At 38.0% G+C, this 19,899-nt stretch overlaps 1 protein-coding gene across 16 annotated transcripts in view; it reads left to right on the top strand.

Moving 5' to 3' along the window:
• Positions 1-19,899, top strand: part of AGBL1 (AGBL carboxypeptidase 1) — an 806,151-nt gene that overhangs the window by 523,759 nt on the left and 262,493 nt on the right. For 14 of the 16 annotated variants that reach the window (XR_011497368.1, XR_011497363.1, XR_011497373.1 and 11 more), the window contains one exon: positions 4,074-4,237. Coding sequence is in view for 11 of the 16 variants with exons in the window: in XM_070495693.1 (XP_070351794.1) it covers positions 4,074-4,237 (164 nt within the window). In the remaining 5 variants the exon portion in view is untranslated. Of the gene's footprint in view, positions 1-4,073; positions 4,238-19,899 lie in introns of those variants that run through there. The other 2 variants (XR_011497375.1, XR_011497374.1) reach the window with 2 other exon arrangements.

The raw sequence follows: 19,899 nt of genomic DNA, 5'->3' as shown, positions 1-19,899 counted from the left end.
TACTGTATAGCTTTTTAAACATTTTTCTAGGGAGCAGTAACTTTTTAAAGCTTTTGGTATGTGGATGTTCTCTTGATTAGATCATGGAGCCTCTTCTGCTCTGAATTTTTGTATTTTATTGGCAAATCATAGCAATAATGTCTGAAAGTTTGTGTGTGTGGGGTTGGGGGTAGCCACCTCTGCTTTCACTGCCAAATCTTCATCAGAAATCACATCATTACATGCTTTGTGTTTTGCTTTTTTTCCACCTATCATTAAGTCATAAGAATTTTCCGTATTGGTATATGGTTGTTATAATTATTTTAATGGCTTCATTATATCCCATCAGATTTATTCCATTGTAATTTCATCAGCCATTTCTTCTTTATTAGATATTTAGGGTTTTATTTCCTTGAAATTTTGATTATTATATATAATCTTGGTGTAATATACATTTTATGCATATAGCTTCACTTTTATTTTGAACAGTTCCTTAGGAAAAATTCCCAGAAGTGATATTATCATGTCAAATGCCATTGTATTTTGACAGTGCCAGCTTTTATCATAAGAGCACTAAGTATCATAATTTTGAATATATGTCTACCAATTTTCTGGATGTAAGAGGCATTTTTATCAAAATAATAAAATAGAATGTTTTTCGTTATTTGTTTATTAATTGTTTTTCCTCTTTTGCCTACAATTGATCAGTACTTATGCTTTTTCGATGTATCTTTTGTGGGCCCTATATTTGTCTTATGATATGTAATTTTCTGCAATAACACAAATATTCTTCCCCTATCAATGATGTTAAAAATTATGAGATGATGAGGGTAGTAGTCAATTTTAGAGTCAAATGTACATATGAATTTGACTTCTTTTGGGGTGGGTTATCAAGAAAAAAATTCTTAAAGCATGTGAAAAATTGTGCCTTTGAGTTTGCTTTTGAATATGATACGTAGAGAAGGATCTATACTTTCTAGCAGCATTTGTATCTAATATTGGTGTGACAGACATTGTTGGCTCACCTGGCACTCATTTCTAACACTCTTCTCTCTTACCTGTTTCTTTTGAACATTTTGAACAAGCTACAATATTTAGTTCCCAGACTATTGTAAAGCTGGACTTAGCTCTAATACACAGTCCTGGCAAGAGTTTGCTGGTGTCTCCTTCCTCCGTTTTCTTTCTTCTCTCTTAAATGATGATGCACTGGCTGGAACAACAGCAGCCACCTTGCAATAATGATGGGAAAACCAGCAGAATGTCAGACAGTGTGGCCCTGATTTTGTTAAGACACTGAAATAATGCCATGAACTTCCTAACGCTAAAACTACTACATTTGAAAAATAAACCCCCTTTTTTTATTTAAACCACTATCATCTGGCTTTCTGCCATTGACTGTGGAGAAAAATTTCTATTAATACAGTCAGGGAAGGAGGGGAGTTGGGTCTTTATTTTATTAAGACTCACTTTTAAACTAATCCAAGCCAGCTTTCTTTGTAACTTGCTACTGTGAATCCGTGATAACTGATCAAAATAGAGATAAGAATTTCTAAATTTTATCTGTTTCCTGGATCATTTCCAGAGATGTGAATGTGTCACCTTCTAGAGCAAAAATAAAATTAAATTAAAATTTAAAATATGCTTATAACTTTTGACAATGGGAACATAATTTAAAGGCATTCCTATACTTGCTAGCCAGAGAAATCAAGTTCAAGTTGACAAATATAATATGTATCCAAGAGAGAATCCATTCTTGCCTCTCCATATCCATTCACTTATAGCCATTACTTATTCATTTATCACATATGTAGGATATGCCATATGACAGGCTGTATGGTCCAGGCCAGGGTTGTAAAGAAATAGATCCACTCAGTCCTTGCCTTTAAGGATTTTACTTCCAAGCTGAGTGTGGGAAGTGAGAAGATGCCATTCAGATAAACAAATATCTTTAACACTGTGTGAGAATGAAAAGAATAGAGTAGTAAAAAGAGATATTAATAGTAGAGGACAAAATGGAGTAAGTGACTTGTCCAAGACCCCATAGTCAATAAGTGGTAAAAGTTCCCTTATTCGAGGTCTTCTGGACTAGGCTTTTTATGATACCAATCATTGCCTGAAATAAATGGACCAATATCTGGGATATGGAAATACTTTTGCCTTATGCAAATGCTATTATTTTGGCTGTTGTTGTATAGAAGTTGACTGGTATGAAGGAATAGCCCCTGACCTATCAATATGGCTCACGTTGTGAAATTTATTTCCCCCAAGGACTTGTCCTTCTTTCAACCTTCAGAAACCTGTTATGTGCTCTGCTAGATGCTAGGGTTGTACTTGTGTATCAGGCGTGCTGCCTGCCCTGAGGGGCCGAAGTCTTGTTCGTGTTCTCCTTGTCCACTCTCCCTTGCCACCAGTGAGGGGACTGACTGAAGAGGAGGGCGTGACTTGACTTCATTTCTTTCAACCAAGCCAGCCATTCTAGAAAGAAGAAAAGCAGCCAGGAAAACATCGTGGAGGAAAAGAATTAGACCTTAGAGCTTTAGCACGTGAAAAGAAACTGAGACTTTTCTCTCTTTTTAAAAAGTGATCTTTTCTATTGACTTAAGAAAAATAACTTGTTAAACATCTGTCTTTCCCCTCTGACTGGTGTTGTTTACAGAGAAACAAACTTCTCTTAACTCTGAAGTAATGTCTCCTTCCTTTAGGAAAACAGGTGCCAAATATAGAGCAAATCAGATTTTCGAACAGCTGAAATAAACTGGAGGACTTTCCACTTTCCTTTATCCTTTTACCTAGAAATTTTTTGTGTGAGGCTTACAATTTCCCAGTTTGGAATCTTGTTTTTCCTTGGGATCCTTATGACTAATATTTTTTCAGTTGTTACTGTCCCTTCCCCGTCCTCCATATTACTGTTATTTGGATGTGAAAATCTTTTTTTTTTTTTAAATTCAACCCTTGATTCTTTTTCATTTAAGAGAAATGTACTTTGTAAATATGAAGAACTCAGGATCACATTGAATTCTGTCATATCAAATCTCTTTATTAGAAAGAAGGAAAGAGAAATTCAGCTAATACTGATCAACACGTGGGGACTTTGAAATATTCCTTATCTCTATGCCAAAGTATATGGAGGGAAGAATTCGCATCCTATTTTACAGATGAGAAAATCAAGCCTAATAGAGTTCGCTCAGTCTGAGATCACACAGTCAGAAAATAGTGAAATTAGGATTCAAACTCAATTCCTATGTAATTTTAAAAACCATGCACTTTCTACCTCCCCACGTAATAGAGTCCTCCCTAGTCTATGTAGGACTTTACGTTGCGTAGTCAAGTCACAACTCACAGATTAGTCTCTATTACTTACTAGCTGTGAGGCTGTGGATAAAGCTTCCGTTCTATGGGTCTGAAGCTCCTTTTCGGTAGAATGGAGAAAACAACAATGCCTACCTCATAGGGCTGTAGTGGGAGTTCACTGAGTTAATACATGTAAAAGGGCTCAGAACAGTATCTGGAACATAGTAAACAAAGTTGTTTGATAATTGTTATCATTCTCTGTTACTTCATGGATAGTAGTATCAAGTACACATCAGGGCTTTGCTTTCATGCATTATCTTGGTACAGCTAAAAGGTGGTTCTAAATAAATGGCTTTTAAAAAAAAACTTCCAGTATTATATATGAAGGATCTCCTTCATTGTTCTCCATTGGTTGATAAGTTTATGGGAGAGAAAGGGTATCTCTTAGTGAGATTGTTTACAATCTTTTGTTTCAGCAGTGAAACCCTTTTTTCAAATTACAGATAGAAATACAGCTTCTCTGATTGAAGTCGGGGGAGGTGACTCCAGGTTATCTCCGTCTACTTCCTGCCCTTTAGTGCCCTGACTGCCTCTGGGAACCCCTGGACTTAGATGTACTGCAGACTGAGAACCACCAATCCACAAAGCACACCACAAAACACAGTGGGCAGTGACTGAGAAATACTATTAATTCTCAGGTTCTGTGAGAGGCATGTGTCCAGGAGTCCTTCCTCCCAATCTCAAATTGTCTCTACTGAGTTTCCATTATATAGTCACTGTTGACTGCTTTGTTTAACTGGCAGGGTCTGCAGTTTGGTACCAGTGAACTGGAGGAGATGGGAGCCATGTTCTGCTTGGGCCTCCTCATCTTGGAACTCAAATCCGTGAGCTGCAGCCATCACCTCCTGACCCGTGCAGCAACTCTACTGAATGCTGAGGAAGAGGCGCTGGACCACTACCTCCAGCGGTAAGATGCTCACAGGGGCATGAGGGAAATTTAGACCTTTGTGCTCCCGTGGGAGAATATCTCAGAAATGAAAGTGAAATGGACCTGTGGGTCTTTGACAAAGAGAAAAGATGGAAGATTCACCAAATGAAGGTAGGGGCAGTAGTTCTCTATTGGAGCCAGATCTGGACATCCTCAGTTCTTGCTGAGCACAAGGAGGATGCTGCCTACTCGTACACATAAATGCAGATGTCAAGCTACATATATTTCCAAAGATGTATTATTAATGAGTTTTGTTTATGGTAAAGAAGATGAGCTGGGTGACATACATGCACATCTACATATGTTTATATTTTCCAGTTAAGTGTTTATATATGTACAGATATCATTTTGGAGTTGTTACTCAGCAAAAAGAAAAAGGTCATCACACTGCCAATAACTAGGCACCTGGGGACAAGAAATTCTTTAATCTTCTGGTTCTTAAATAGCAATGTTCCTTCTCAGAAGATGAGAGGAACCACCTGAATATGATGAACACATTGGCCCAGAGAACCTGACTCACATCCATGGAACGGAAAGCGTGGATCTCTGAGAACTGTGAGGAACATTAATGAGTCAAGAGAGGGATCACCATTATCCAAATGAGCTCTTTTGATACTCTTTACTGTAGACAAATATTTCAGACTTAACCAGATTCAGGGGCAAGAAGAGAAGATATAATGGCAATGTGAGAGAAGAAAAGATGAAGAAAAGTCAGAGATGTCCGCGCGAAGTCATTGCCTACATTCTGAGCAAGGGAATGGATGGTGGAATTGAGTTGTTCAGGGAGAAAGTGCCTGCTAGTAAATGAGAAAACATCTCATACAGTTCAAGTCCAAGGGCAGAGAGAAAGTCCTTAATACTGGGGCCATCTTATTTCTAGCTCATTTTCATTAATTTTCTGCCTGCCACTGTTAGGCTGCTGTATCAGTATGACTCCTCATCAAATGGCCAGTCAGGCCTAGAAACATCTAGCAGTGTAAATTAACACTGCTTTGGAAGGCACTGGTTTCTCTGAGACTTAATTACCTAAATGCAGTAACTGACTTGCTCATCACACTATACTATAGATCATAGACTACAGAGACTTAAGTAAATCCAGACCTCTTTCCTCTCTAAAGATGCTGCCACTAATGTCTTTTGTTTTGACATCACAACCACTTCCGGTTACCACCACTCCCTTCAACACCCCTCAGCCCATCAAGGCTTTGCATGTTTGGCATCCTTGTGGTGTTTCAGCCTCTCTCTCTGACAGCAAGTGCTTCCACCTGCCAGCTTGTATATTTCAACTGGCCCTTTCATCTTTTCCTTTGCTAAGCTATCTTGGGTGCAGGCATGCCTGAATTTTCTTTCTTGTTTTCCTTTTCTCCCACCCCCTCCTCTGGTCCTCATCGAGGGAAGACTGAGCAGACCTGGCATTGCTTGCTTTCCCTGAATTGATTGCGCCCGTCTGTTTGATCCAATGCAGCGAGGATTAGTTGCCTGTAAACTGGAACAAGAAGAAATCTATCAAGTGCCTTTTCTAATTCAGGTCTAAAGAATTTGCTGTCGGGCTCCAAATACAACGGCAGCTATGTGGGTTATCATAAGAACATAGTATTACCTGCCGTCCATGCCATCCCACATAACCGACTATTCATTTTTAAGTTGCAACCAGTCCAAGGATATTGGAACCCGAGGTCTTCCCCTGAGCTCTGACCCTTCTTAGGTTGGTGCTGCTTCTTAATGGCAGGACACTTCCACATAGGATGTGATTGATAATGTATGTTTTGAATAGATCTGAATTAAATTTGAGAGGCGTGGAGTCTGGGTGAAGACCGCAAGATAGAAACTGCCTATTTCACCCAGACATTTGTTTCATAATATATTTTTCTATTCACTGAGGCAGTTGACCAAAACAGATTGTGGTTCCTGCCCAAAGGCCCTGAAAACTACATGGCTGAGAGGAAATTCACCCTGAAATGTCTTGACCCAGAAAATGTTTCAGCCAGAAAGTGTATGTTCATTAAAGGATGGCAGAGGGGAACTTCATAAAATAAAATCTATTGGTTTGAAACCAGCAACAGGCTGCTTGAGTGCCTCTTGATTAGCTGCTGATAAACAGGGCTAAATCATGAGATCTAATAATCAGCAGAGCGAATACTAGGAATTTTGTTAGCAACAGGGTTCTTTTTATAATACAAAGGGTGTAACTAAGGTTTGTCAACACAACTCACCTATGCTTTAAAGAGGAGGCCTCTGCCGCCCTCCTCCTCTCCGGCCTCTTTCCTGGGAGTATTTGCTATAACAGGGTTTATACTTCAGGACGATTCTTTTTATCTTGCACAGAAACACTGGAGAAAAGAACAGGGCAAGCTCTTACCTAAAAATCTACTTTAAAGAAATGGGAGGACATAATATTTTGAATCTTCTTGCCCCACAGACAGTGTTAACCCCTGAGAGTGATGTGCTGGGAACATAAAGTGTGGCTGTACGCCATGGACATCATGTTTTCTGACGATGGTTTTCATGCCTCATTTACCATAAAAACAATCAGAGTGTAGTCAACATCCACAGAGCGACTTACCATTTTTCCTGAGCGGAGAAGGAGCAGAAATGGTTGATGTTTGCCCAATGGCTGAAGCTTAAAACATCGTGCATGCATTCTTCGTTTTGGCTTTTCTTTTACAGTTCTCTCCTTCCTCGTTGCTCATTTGAGAAATGTCTGCAGCCTCATTAAGGCATCTTTTGATATTCTTTCCTTTCGTCTCCCTTTCCCCTTCCTTTCAATCTTAGCTCTGGAAATTGTGTGTGCACTGCAGGCACGCTAAGCTGCTTCTTCAGGAGGCACCGTTTATCCACTGTGACAGGTCTTTTGCAAAGTCATTTAACAGTTTTGCCGAGTCAGCCGCTGTTCATCTCGATTTGTATCCCTCCATTGCCTCCTGCTTTCTCAGCTGGGCTCCCCTATCTCCATTTGTCCCTCCATTAATAACAGGAAAAAGCTCAGAGTTCCCGAGCTGTGTCCTAGGAATGGCTCAGTAGCTCACTTCTTCTCCCACATTATAGTCCCATTACTTTAACTGGGCTCCCCTTAGCATCAAGATAAGTTAGTTTAGTCCTCTCCTTAGTTTGATGAGGCAACACTAAAAAAATAGAAATCTTTCATTGACTTTAGAAAACATCATTATATTTTTAATAATTCAAAAGATACTTGATTTTCATTTTTTAAACAAAATACAATTGTCTTTCTGAATAAGAAAATATAATGTGAAAAACACACAAAATCACCCCATCCCTGTCTTCAATCACCCATATTCCAACCACCTATAAAGAACCATTGTCAGGGACCAGCCTGGTGGTGTAGTGGTTAAGTTCGCGTGCTCCACTTCAGCGGCCTGGGGTTCACCAGTTCGGATCCTGGGTGCAGACCTACACACTGCTCATCAAGCCATGCTGTGGTGGCATCCCATATACAAAATAGAGGAAGATGGGCATAGATATTAGCTCAGGGTCAATCTTCCTCGCCAAAAAAAAAAAAAAAGAACCATTGTCAACATTTTGGTGAAATTAGATTATTTTTTCACCAATGAATAAACGGACATATAATACCCTTAACAACAATGTAAAGGAGTGCCCTTTCCTGCAACTTTATAAGCACTTTTTTTAAATAGACTTTATTGTTTAGAGCAGTTTTAGGTCCACAGTAAAATTGAGAGGAAGGTACAGAGATTTCCCATATAACCCTTGTCCCCACACATGTGCTCCTCCCCTATTATCAACATCCCCACCAGAGTGGTAAATTTGTGACAATTGATAAATTGGCATTGACATAATGTTATTGCCCAAAGTCCATAGATTACCTTAGGGTTCACTCTTAGTGTTGGACATTCTATGGGTTTGGATAAATGTATAGTGTAAGTATATCCGTCACTGTAGTACCACACAGAGTAGTTTCACTGCTCGAAAAATCCTGTGTTCCCCCTGTTCATCCCTCCCTTCTCACTGATCCTGGCAGCCACTGATCTTTTTGCTGTCTCTGTAGTTTTGCCTTTTCCAAAATGCCCTATAGTTGAAATCATACAGTGTGTAGCCTTTTCACATTGGCTTATTTCTCTTAGAAATATACATTTAAGTTGCTTCCGTATCTTTTCATGGCTCAATAGCAAATTCCTTTTCAGTTATTGTTGTTAGTGCCAAGGAGTTGATTGTGACTCCTAGTGACCCCCTGTACAGCAAAGCGAGACACTGCCCAGTCTTTTTTGCACTATCCTCTCACCTTCTGGCGCTGTATCAGACAGTGTTCTGCTACTACTCATTGCATTGTCAAGGCCAAGGTTTTGGAAGTGAGTGGTCAGGTCCTTCTATATCGTCTGTCTTAGTCTGGAAGCTCCACTGAAACCTGTCCACCATGGATGACCCTACTGGTATTTGAAATACCAGTGGCATAGCTTTCAGCATCACAGCAACACACAGCAGCCACAGTATGACAATCCACAGATGGGTGGTGTGGTTCCTTGATGGGGAAATGACCGGGGGCCATGGCAGTGAGAGCACTGAATCTTAACCACTAGACCACCAGGGCTGGCTCCATTATTTCATTGAATGGATGTACCATAGTTTATCTATTCACCTACTGAAGGACATCTTGGATGCTTCCAATTTTTGGCAATTATGAGTAAAGCTGTTATAAACATCCATGTGCAGGTTTTTATGTGGACATAAGTTTTCAATTCCTTTGGGTAAATACCAAAGAATCTGATTGCTGGATCATAAGTTAAGAGTATATTTAGTTTTGTAAAAAACCACCAAACTGTCTTCCAAAGTGACTGTACCATTTTGTATTCCCATCAGCGATGAATGAGAGTTCACACATTATTCCAAATCCTTGTCAGCACTTAGTGTTGTCAGGGTTCTGGATTTTGGCCATTCTAAAAAGTGTGTAGTGGTATCTCACTGTTGTTTGAATTTACCATTTCCTTGATGATGTGTGATGTGTTACATCTTTTCATATGCTTCTTTGCTATCTATATATCCTCTTTAGTGAGGTGTCTTTTAAGGTGGTTGACCCATTTTTTAATCAAGTTGTGTGTTGAGTTTTAGGAGGTCTCTGTCTATTTTGCATAACAGTTCCTTATCAAATATGTCTTTTGTAACTATTTTCTCCCAGTCTGTGACTCATCTTCTCATTGTCTTCACAGTATCTTTCACAGAACAGAAATATTTAATTTTAATGAAATCCAGTGTACCAATTGTTTCCTTCATGAATTGTGCCTTTGGTGCTGTTATCCTAAAAATCATTGCCAAACCCAGGGTCCTCTAGGTTTTCTCCTGCATCATCTTCTAGGCACACTGGTTGTCTTGCATTGAAATCTTTGCCATTTTTAAGTGAAAATGGAGTGGAGTGCTGTTTAATTTATAGTTTGATCTTTTCTGATATAGATAAAAAACTTCTGTATCATTAGTATTACCTTGTTTAATAAATTTCCATCTTTTGTTCTTTATTCTTTTAATAATCATCTTTTAAATTTATATTTAAATTTAACTTAAATTTCTGTGTTAAAGACATTCAACTTTTGTTTGTTGTGCATATTGCAAATATTTTCCCATTTACCTTTCACATTTTTTATGTAGTTTATTGACATTGGGTGTTTTTGTTTTTATGTAGGCATGATTATGACTCTTTTTCTTTCTTTCTTTTACCTTTGATAAACTCATCCACCTGAGTCTAATAACAAATAAATTCATATGCACCATGAAAATGTGTTAACTTATCTATTACTAAGCCAAGCTAGGTAGGTTTATCATGAGTATATTTACATATTATAATTTCTGTCCATTTTTTACTATTGAATAAGTCTATATTTCTAAATTGTTAGCCATTTGCCATAGTAATTACTAAATAATCCACCCTTTATTACTGATTAGTAATGTCAGTTTATGGTATAGTATTTACATGGGCGTGTACCTGGGTATATCTTTTTAATTTTACATTGTGTTCCATTGGTCTGTCTGCCAGGAACACATACTTTTTAATATAGTGGCTGTGTAAATTAAATATATAATGTTGCAAGCACCACCTCATTAGTATTTGTTTAAAAATGTGCTTTGCTGTTTTCTCTTCTTTACTTTCACTGATGAACTCTATAATGAGTTATTTAGGGCCAAATATGAACCACTGGGATTTTGACTCAAATTGCATTAAAATTGTAAATTTTTTGGTCTATCGATGGTTTATCTATATTGCTTTTCAAAATCAGATGCTTTGCTCCACTTATTCAGATCTTCACAAATAAAGTATTTTAGGGGTTCTTTTGTATCCTTTTCATGTACTCTCTACGAATAGTATCACTTTCAGTCTTGATATTTAAAATTTTCTTGTTACTCTAAAAAGTCTTCTTCATTATATTTTTCTAAGTGATTGTCTTAGTTATATAGGACAATTCTTGATTATTTATATTTTTTTTTGGAATTTCACCTAATTCTGTAGTTATATCTAAAAGTGTTTCCATGGATTTTTCTGTTTTTCTAGATAGATCGTAGTATCACTTATACATTTTGATAGTTCGCTTTGCTCACTTTTTATTCTTACCTATAACCTCGGTTAGAGTTCTGAGAACATTGTTTAAGGATTATGATTCTATGGGCATCCTCACTGTGAACCTAATTTCAAAATGAGAATGACTTTCAGCGTTTAAGAATTAGGTAGAATGTCTATCAGTTTGTTATTAATGTTCAATGTCTTCTTTATTAATTATTCTTTTTTCCTAGCTCACTAATTAAAAAAATCAGAATTGAATGATTAATTTTATCAATTTTTTGGCATCTAGAAAAAAGATTATTTCTTTGAATTAGTATAGTCTTACATTATGCTAATAGATTTTCTAATATTCAGCCATCCTTGAATTTCCAAGGAAAATATATTTGACTATTATCTAAAACATTATTGTGTCATAGAGGTTGATATGGTTTACTGGGAGTTTAGGAGTCTTGTGCCCATATTTGTAAGTGAGTGAAGTCTGTGTTTGGTCTATATTGTTTGATGATCTGGAACACTTTAAATTTCCCAGGATTTATCTGCATCTTGACCACATACACATTGCCTATAAAATCATCCATGTCCCATTTATTTGAAACAAAAACGTTATTTTTCCACATCTTATTTTCCCAAATGAGGATTATGTATGGAATTTAGACTGTCTCATAGTCATCTTCAGAGCATTTTAATGTTCAAATTTATGATTAATTGCTCTTATTGCTCATTTCTAACCATTCTGTGTAATCATGAACTCATTCTTTTTTCTCAATGTTGATTCATCTCACAGTTTTTCCGAGAACATCTTTAAATAATTTTCTCTTTTTTTTTGGTAAAGTAAATCGATGGTATATTTTTGGCGTATTAATATACGTGTGAATATCTTTCTCTTTCTTTTACATAGAAATTCCACGTTGCCTGTCTGGAGATTTCATTAAAACAGTGTAGACATGGCTCAGTTTACTCTCGTATTTCATCATGTAATAATTGGCGTAATTTTTCCTTATTTGTATGTACCCTGTTTTTTTCTGCCTTAATGGTTGTAGTAGTTTTTCCTTGTTCACTTACACAAAAATTATTTTTCTACTACAACAAAAATATTTCTTTTCTTTTTTCTTTTTTCTTTTTTTTTTACTTTTTATTGAGATTATGGTAGTTTACAACCTTGTGAAATTTCAGTTGTACATTATTGTTTGTGAGTTGTGTTGTAGGTGCACCCCTTCACCCTTTGAGCCCACTCCCCACCCCCTCTTTCTCCCGGTAGAGCCACTAATCTGTTCTCTTTGTCCACATGTTTAACTTCCACATGTGAGGGGAGTCATACAGAGATTGTCTTTTTCCATCTGGCTTATTTCACTTAACATAATATCCTCAAGGTCTTTTTTTAGGTTTATATCCTTTTGATTGATTCCGAATTTGAACATCCCATCCCCTTCTGATAAGCCTTTTGATTGTAAGGTAGCAGCGATTCCATTCTCAGTCTTCGTTTTTCTTCCTCTGCAGTGTTTGGGGTCTACTTTCCAACCTCTGTATCTGTCATCTCTTCTACTCTCATCACTTTTACCTCCTCAGCCCAGTTCACCAAATTCTGGAAGCGTGTCCACAGTTTGTCTTCTTGGACTCAATTTTTGACAGCGTGGACTCTCCTCTTTGTTGATAATGGGTTTTAATTTCAGTTATTTTACATTTAGGTTTTGTTGCACCTGTTTCCTTATTTCTTATCAGTTTCCTTTTTGTTTACTCTGTAATTAAGTCAGATGTGTTATCTTTTTATCCAGTGTTGCATAGATTTTTCTTTTTTTAATTTTCCTGATGCTTTAACAGGGGCTACCTAATACTGGCTTCTGTTTCCTGTGGCTGGTTGTTTCCCAAAGGGCACCATTGCTCTGTTGGTTGAGAAAGGCATTCATCTTCTCATACATTGCCGAGTGTTTCACCCTCTGGGTTGTTATGATTCCTACTTCCTCCTCTTCCAACTTCTATTTCATTTTTTTTGTTTATTCACCTTTGAATCACAAGAGCTCGATTAAGGCTCATAATCGCTCAACAATCCAGAGTTTGGATGTTCCCTAAACCATTTTGTAGTTCAGCTGGATGCAGATAGTTCCTCTCATTTTAATATGAAGCAACCTGATTTGGGGGATTCTTTCTCTTCAAGAATTCATGGGGGCTGGCCCGGTAGCACAGCAGTTAAGTGTGCACGTTCCGCTTCTGCGGGCCAGGGCTCGCGGGTTCGGATCACGGGTGCAGACATGGCACCACTTAACAAGCCATGCTGTGGTAGGCGTCCCGCATATAAAGTAGAGGAAGATGGACACGGACGTTGGCTCAGGGCCAGTCTTCCTCAGCAAAAAGTGGAGGATAGGCAGCAGATGTTAGCTTAGGGCTAATCTTCCGCAGAAAAAAAAATGATTCATGGTATTTTGGCTTTTATGTGAGAGTACAGATTTGGCATGATTCATTGGGGAAGTTAAAGAGAAATGACATAAAAAGTTTTATCTGTATCTCCAGAGACTCTCTGTCTCAAGATAGTCAGTTAATATTTGCTGAATGAATACGTAAGTAATTGTGATTTAATATTATCAATGAATGAGTATTCAAAATAAGTTCATATTTTAGAATCCTGTAAGAGGAAATTAATGATGATTGTGATGATGATGATGACGATGACAGAAAATACTTGTATCAGTGACATGTATTCTTCTAAGTGCTTTACTTATGTAATTGTATTCAAGCCTCTCAATAACACTATGAGGCTGGTATTATGATGTTCATATTACAGATGGGTGCATTGTGATTCAGAAAGACTATGTGGCTTGCCTGAGATGACAGAGCTGGTCAGTTGTAGAGCTCTGATTTGAAACCAGGCAGTCTTGCTAAAGAATCAGTACTCTAAGGGGCCAGCCCGTGGTGCAGCAGTTAAGTTCGTACTTTCTGCTTTGGTGGCCCCGGTTTGGATCCCAGGTGTGGACCTACACACTGCTTGGCAAGCCGTGCTGTGGCAGGCATCCCACATATAAAGCAGAGGAAGATGGGCACAGATGTTAGCTCAGGGCCAGGCTTCCTCAGCGAAAAGAGGAGGATTGGCAGCAGATATTAGCTCAGGGCTAATCTTCCTTAAAAAAAAAGAAAGAAAAAAGAAAAGAATCAGTACTCTTAGTCACCAAGATACATTGCCTCTTAGTAGATAATAATGATAATAGCTAACCCATAATAAGCATTTATTCTCTGCATGTACAGTGCTATGCACTTTGTATGCATACCTCATTTCTTATTTAATCTTTTAAACCAGAGGTTGGCCAACTTTTCTGTAAAGGGACAGATAGAAAATATTTTAGGCTTTGTGGATCATATGGTCTCTTTTGCAACTGCTCGGCTCTGCTGTTGTAGCAGGAAAGTAACCATAGACAATATGTAAATATGTGGGTGTTGCTGTATTTCGATAAAATTTTATTTACAAAAATAAGCAATAAATACTATTTGTCCCAGTGAGTTATAGTTTGCCAACTCCTGCTTTAAGCAATTCTTTGAGGGATGTACTATTATCATCTCCCTTGTACTTACAAAGAAACTGGAGCTCAGAGAAGCAATATAACTTGTCTTATACCCAGGTTGGAAGAATCAGGTAGGGGTAGAACCAGGCAGTATGACTCCATCCCAAACGTTTAACCACTACAAATGCTAAGCTGTGTGGAGTTGTAGATGACCAATGAATGACACCTCTTTCTTCGCTCATGGATTCCGAACTGAATAAGAAATAGAGCATAGCAGCTAGATAGGTTGAAATAAAACGTATCTGCTTTATTACTGGCATTAAGAATTAGAGAACATAGCCCCACCAGAAGTGAACTTCCCCGCCTAGATCTATAGGGGTAGAGCCTACCTTGCCAAGTTTACCATGCAGAGAAGCAATGAATGCATCTGGAGTTCAGGTCTTGCTGGGAGAGAACAAACACAGGGGGCCATGAACTACTCCTGCTCACTCAGCATCTCTTCCTAACTCACTGAATTCATGGCATTCTTTGTCCCTGAGAGCGAAGTGAATGAGAACAGGAAGTGGAGTACCAATGTCTACGCGCCAAAATGAGAAATGTGGGAATGGAGAGAATGGTTTGCCAAAAAGTGCCATTGTATCAAAACAAAGGATAGAGGCTCAGCGCTTCAGATGGCAAATTACACTCTATTTCCATCAATTCTAATGATTGCTACATGGCAGTTCTGATAATATTTCTCTTCCCATAGCTTCTGTCACCTTAATTGTATTCAAATTGTAAAAAGTTAGCCGATGGTATCTACTCTTTGAGAATATTCTTAACTTTATTCCATAGTTGCAAGCAAGGAAATGCCCAGATGTTACAAGGAGGGAAATGTTGGAATTGGTATCAGCTGGGAATCTTTTGAGACTGTGACTATCACATGTTGCTTTAAAACGTTGAATGACTCCCTAATGAGTCAGGGAAAATGAACTGATTAGTCAGGAAGAAGTGCTAATCTTAGCTTGGGAAAACAACGATAACAAAAACCGTTAGTTTTGTTAGTAGTTAAAGAAAAGAAAATTCAAATACTTTTGGTATGATTTTATGCTGATTTTTCTACAATGAGTAAATAAAAATAATGAAAATCCAATGTTAGCGTGTCTATGAGGAAAGAGGCTTAAAAATATCATACAGCTATCTGTAAATTGGTTTATTTTCCCCTGGAGAGGAATTTGCCAACTTGCAAGAAGGTCCATAAAACCCTTCTATTTAATCCTATGTTTCCAGCTTAGATATCCCTCTAGAAAATAAACTTAGAGAAGCCAATATTTAATATGCAGATATTTATAGCGATAAGGATTGTGTTCTGAAATAGATTTAAACAACCCAAATTCCTAGCAGTAGTAAAAAGAAAAAAAAAAGAACATTGTTGATTAATCTTCTAGGATAATATGAAACCATGAAAATAGTGAGAATATCAATGTATATATGAGATAATAATAATAGCAAAGATTCATTAGAACCTTACCATGGACCAGATGCTGTGCTAAGCACTTTATAAGTATTATCTCACCTAGTTATAGAAATAATCCTGTGTGATAGATGCTATTCCTAACATCCCCTTTTACAAACAAGGAAATTAAGTTTTATGGAAGTTAAGAGGTCTGCCAAATGTCATGAATCTTGCAAGAGACTGCTGGCTTTTGAATTCAATTCTCTGTAACTCCACGGCTCAAGTTCTTAACTTCTATGATAGGCAATCTTTCAAATAATGAAAAAAAAGGCAGAATAATTAATGGTATATACATGCTGACTGCGACTTCAGCAGTGTGCAGAAACAGTGACAGAAGTGGGAACTATTAAATGTATGATCTGAAGCTAATTTAATCTTATTAGCTTCTTTCTCTGTACAGTTCCTAAAAGTATTTGCTAGGGGAATGTATGTCTGAGTGTGTTTGTGTGTAAGGTTTAAAATCTGAGTGACTTAGGCTTATTTTGGCCCAGGAATATCCCTTGATTGTTTCCGTACTATTCAGAAAAGATCCATGTGTATCATCATAGGTGCAATGTATGCTTCCTGAGCTTGAATGCATCACGACCCTTGCAGATAAGCGTTCAAAAGAGAAAGATGAAAGAGATTGCAGACAGAGAAGAGTTAAAGTAAATTTTCTTCATTTGGCATTTGCTCTTTGCAAAACATTACCATGTAATAACAACCATGAAAGAGAAGCTAAAAGAATTCCTCTTTTACAAGTGATCCCATGGGAGCCCGAGGAGTCTAGGTGACTTACTGGGTGTAGTTAAGTGACTCACCCATTGCCAGTGAACACTGGGGGTCTCATTCTCCTCTGCTCAACCACATGAGTGCTGGTCTCTTGCCTATGAATCTATAAATACCTGAAAACAGAGCAGGCCCTGGAAAAGGATTTCAATCAAAAACTCGCTCTTCTCGCTCTGTATCAACTGCAGCCTTTTGCAGCTCTTGCTTTTTATTTTAATTCTAAAAACGGAAGGCAAATAAAACCTTTGAAGTTTTCCCGAACAGGAGAGGCTGTTTTTATTTAAGAAGGCTTCAAATAGCCTGGCATGGGTGGTCTAAGTTAATTCAATAGCTTTTCGCTAATTTGTGAAGTAGTACATTTTTCTCTTTATTCTTAATATTGACTTTCTCTTTGTTATGGAACCTTATGACCTCCTGTGGCCCTTACAAGGAGCTAGCCCTTTAGTCTTAGGAGGTGAAGCCATTTCACCTATGAGGGTTAATTTACCAGATGTGTTAGAGGAAGACAAAAGTATGGATATGACAACAAAGACAAAAGGAGGAAGGAAGGAAGCCAGAGAGAGGGAGGGAGGCTGTTTCATAGAAGAAATCACAATCACAATTTTCAAAGTAGGATATCCTTATAGGGATAAGGATAATTGTTGCAAGTTCAGGTTTTGAAGATCCTGAACTTAGATGACTCTGATGTACAAGAAAGAGGGCTGCTTTCAAGTTTATGTGAACATTTCCATGTTTTGCTTGATTTCTTTTTCCTGGCCAGTTGTCTAACTGCCTTCTCTTAGAAGGGGATAAACTAAAGAAACCTAGACACATCCACTGTACCCAAGTTGAAATAGTCTATCATGGTTTTTCCTGTTCCACAAATTTCCATGAAGCCATCGCTTGAGTACTCAGCATAGTTTTTGTCAAGGACATGTGGCTTAGTTTCACAGAAACTCAGTTCTGGTTCAAAGTATTCCTGCTGACAACTGACTCTGTGACTCTGGGGCGGTGCGTTAACTTGTTTACTCTCAGATTTCTTAGCTTTAAAATTAAAGATCTTTACATTCCTTTCAACTATGTTTATTCTCAAGGCTACAGCCATTGACATCCTCCCATTCCAACATGTGCAGTAAGGCTGCAACCCTGAATTCAAGATATAAAAGGAAAGGCAGTTGAATTATGCTAAGTGGCACAAAGCTCGTATTTGATTGAATGAAAATTAAATTTTATCTCAATGCCTACTGTGTAGATAATAAAGAGAAGGAAGCTTAATGGTGCACAGGTAGCAGAAAGCAGATACACATAAATGATAAGAGAAAGACAGAGGAAAATAAAGAGATGTGTTGAGAAGTGAATGCTGCAAGTTTGAGTGGAAATAACATCGTGGGGAAGGATGTCAAACCAACTGCTCAACATCAGAAGGAGAGTCTGGTACAAGAGGACCCTCTAACAGGGGCCTTAAATATTGTTAACGAGAGTTGCCATATTCTGTTCTGCTCTGTTCTGTTTTCTGTTCGTAGAGATGGATGCTTCATGGGAGAGAAGGGGTTTGATTCACTTCCGCTTGATCACTTGAATTCCTTGAGACAAATTTATCCAACTCAGATCTCAAGTATGTCCTCGTAAGACAAAAAATATCTTCAGTCATGTGATAGCTCATCACAGGCTCACTGATTCTATTAGTGGTGAGAGATGAGTCTATTAGAAAATGGCGATAACTTAGTCAGCATAAGCTGATATTGTTTCAGTACAATGGGAGTGGAAACTAAATTAGAGCCAGTATGCTTAGGATGACTTGGCATTCATCATTTTGTTCTGTGGCTTTGAGTCAGGGAAGCTGACTAGGTCCCTATGTTTTGCCAGTGTGTGACAAAACACAATGAAGAGATGGAACAGTGATAATGGACTACCTGGTGCCTGGAAGTGTTATAAGGATTTGATATGGATTATCTTAAATAAAGCAAGCCCTAGGAAGTCTTTATTATTATTGTTATTAATTGTTATAGATGAAAAAATGGAGACTTAGGACGCTAAATATATGTTAAAGCCAAGCCACTACTATATGGCTGATCCGTGATTCAAAACACAGGTCACTGAATCCAAATTTATTATCTTTTTTTTCCCATGAAATGCATTGTAAATTATTCTAGAAAATATATCCATAAAGCAGTTTCTAATACAAAGAGGAAAACTTAGGCTATAAAATGTGATGTATATAAATCAATATTCTTAACCAAAGAGTTGGCTCCTCTACATTCAACACAAAGGTCATAGCATCCTCCATGGTTGGGAAATATACATGCAATTAAGTCCCAACATTCTGAACCTTTCACTCCCTAAATGTTCAAAGCCATGAAGCCAAACTAGCTAACTTGTCTTTGCTCCTGTTCTTGTTGTTCACATACGAACTACTTGCAGATAACCTGAAGAAAGTCAAAGGGACTTCTCCTCATTCTAAACAAGGGATACACAATTATTTTTCCAGTCTACCTAATAATAGTTATTGAAGGTTTACCTTAGGAAGGATTGATTTAACTTTTGGAAAGAGGACCTGGAGAAGTTGAATTGACTGTGTCTCTTATCAATGGAGCACTGAAGACATAGGGAGGATTTGCATTCCAGTCTGAGCTGGAGTTTAACCATTCAGCCATGAGTGTAGCGGGAAAATAGACACCAGGGAATTGAACATACTCATCAGAAAAGCAGGAGTTAATGGACTACTGATGATAACCAGTGTTTATTGATTGCTTAGCATATATCAAACACTATTCTAAGTGTTTATTCATATAAGCTTTTTTAATCACCACAAATAGTCCTAAGAGGTAAAAAATGTTTTGCTCCCATTGTGTAGAGATGAAATGGAGGCACAGAGAGTTTAAATAACTTGCCTAAATTCCTTCAGCTAGTAAGCTTTGCAGCTTGGATCTGAACCCTGGCAGTCAGAGTCTAGTACCAGCATGTTTAGCTGCCATGCCAGTTCAAAAGGTAGTAGTGGTTTTGTAAAATCACTCAATCTCTTGTTTATATCTGGTTTGTACCTGTACCTGTACTTGTTTACCTTGTCAGGAAAACAAGCTGCTCTTTATGAATTCCAAGTCTGAATATTGTGTAAAGAGAATGAGAGGCTTATTAAACCATTGGGAAGGCTATGAGGATCAAGGAAAGGTCTCTGTGGTCAATTCATGTTCAGTAGCGAAGTTAGGGGTTTTCAAGAGCCCACTTGGAAGCTGCTGTGAAACTCAAGAACTTCCAGGACACCCCCTCCATCTGCAGGGTCCACTGGAGGACTTCTGAAGCAACTGCCTTCATTGACCTCTGTGGCCTGTAGCCACAAAGAAGGTGGCTGGCCAAGGCTTGTCTGAAGCTGCTGAGACCCTCATGTCTGTTGTCT

The sequence above is a fragment of the Equus asinus genome, chromosome 2, assembly GCF_041296235.1.
Source record: "Equus asinus isolate D_3611 breed Donkey chromosome 2, EquAss-T2T_v2, whole genome shotgun sequence".
In the NCBI taxonomy this organism is placed as follows: Eukaryota; Metazoa; Chordata; class Mammalia; order Perissodactyla; family Equidae; genus Equus; species Equus asinus.
Note: the sequence above shows the minus strand (reverse complement) of the source record. Positions and strands in the feature narration are given on the sequence as shown.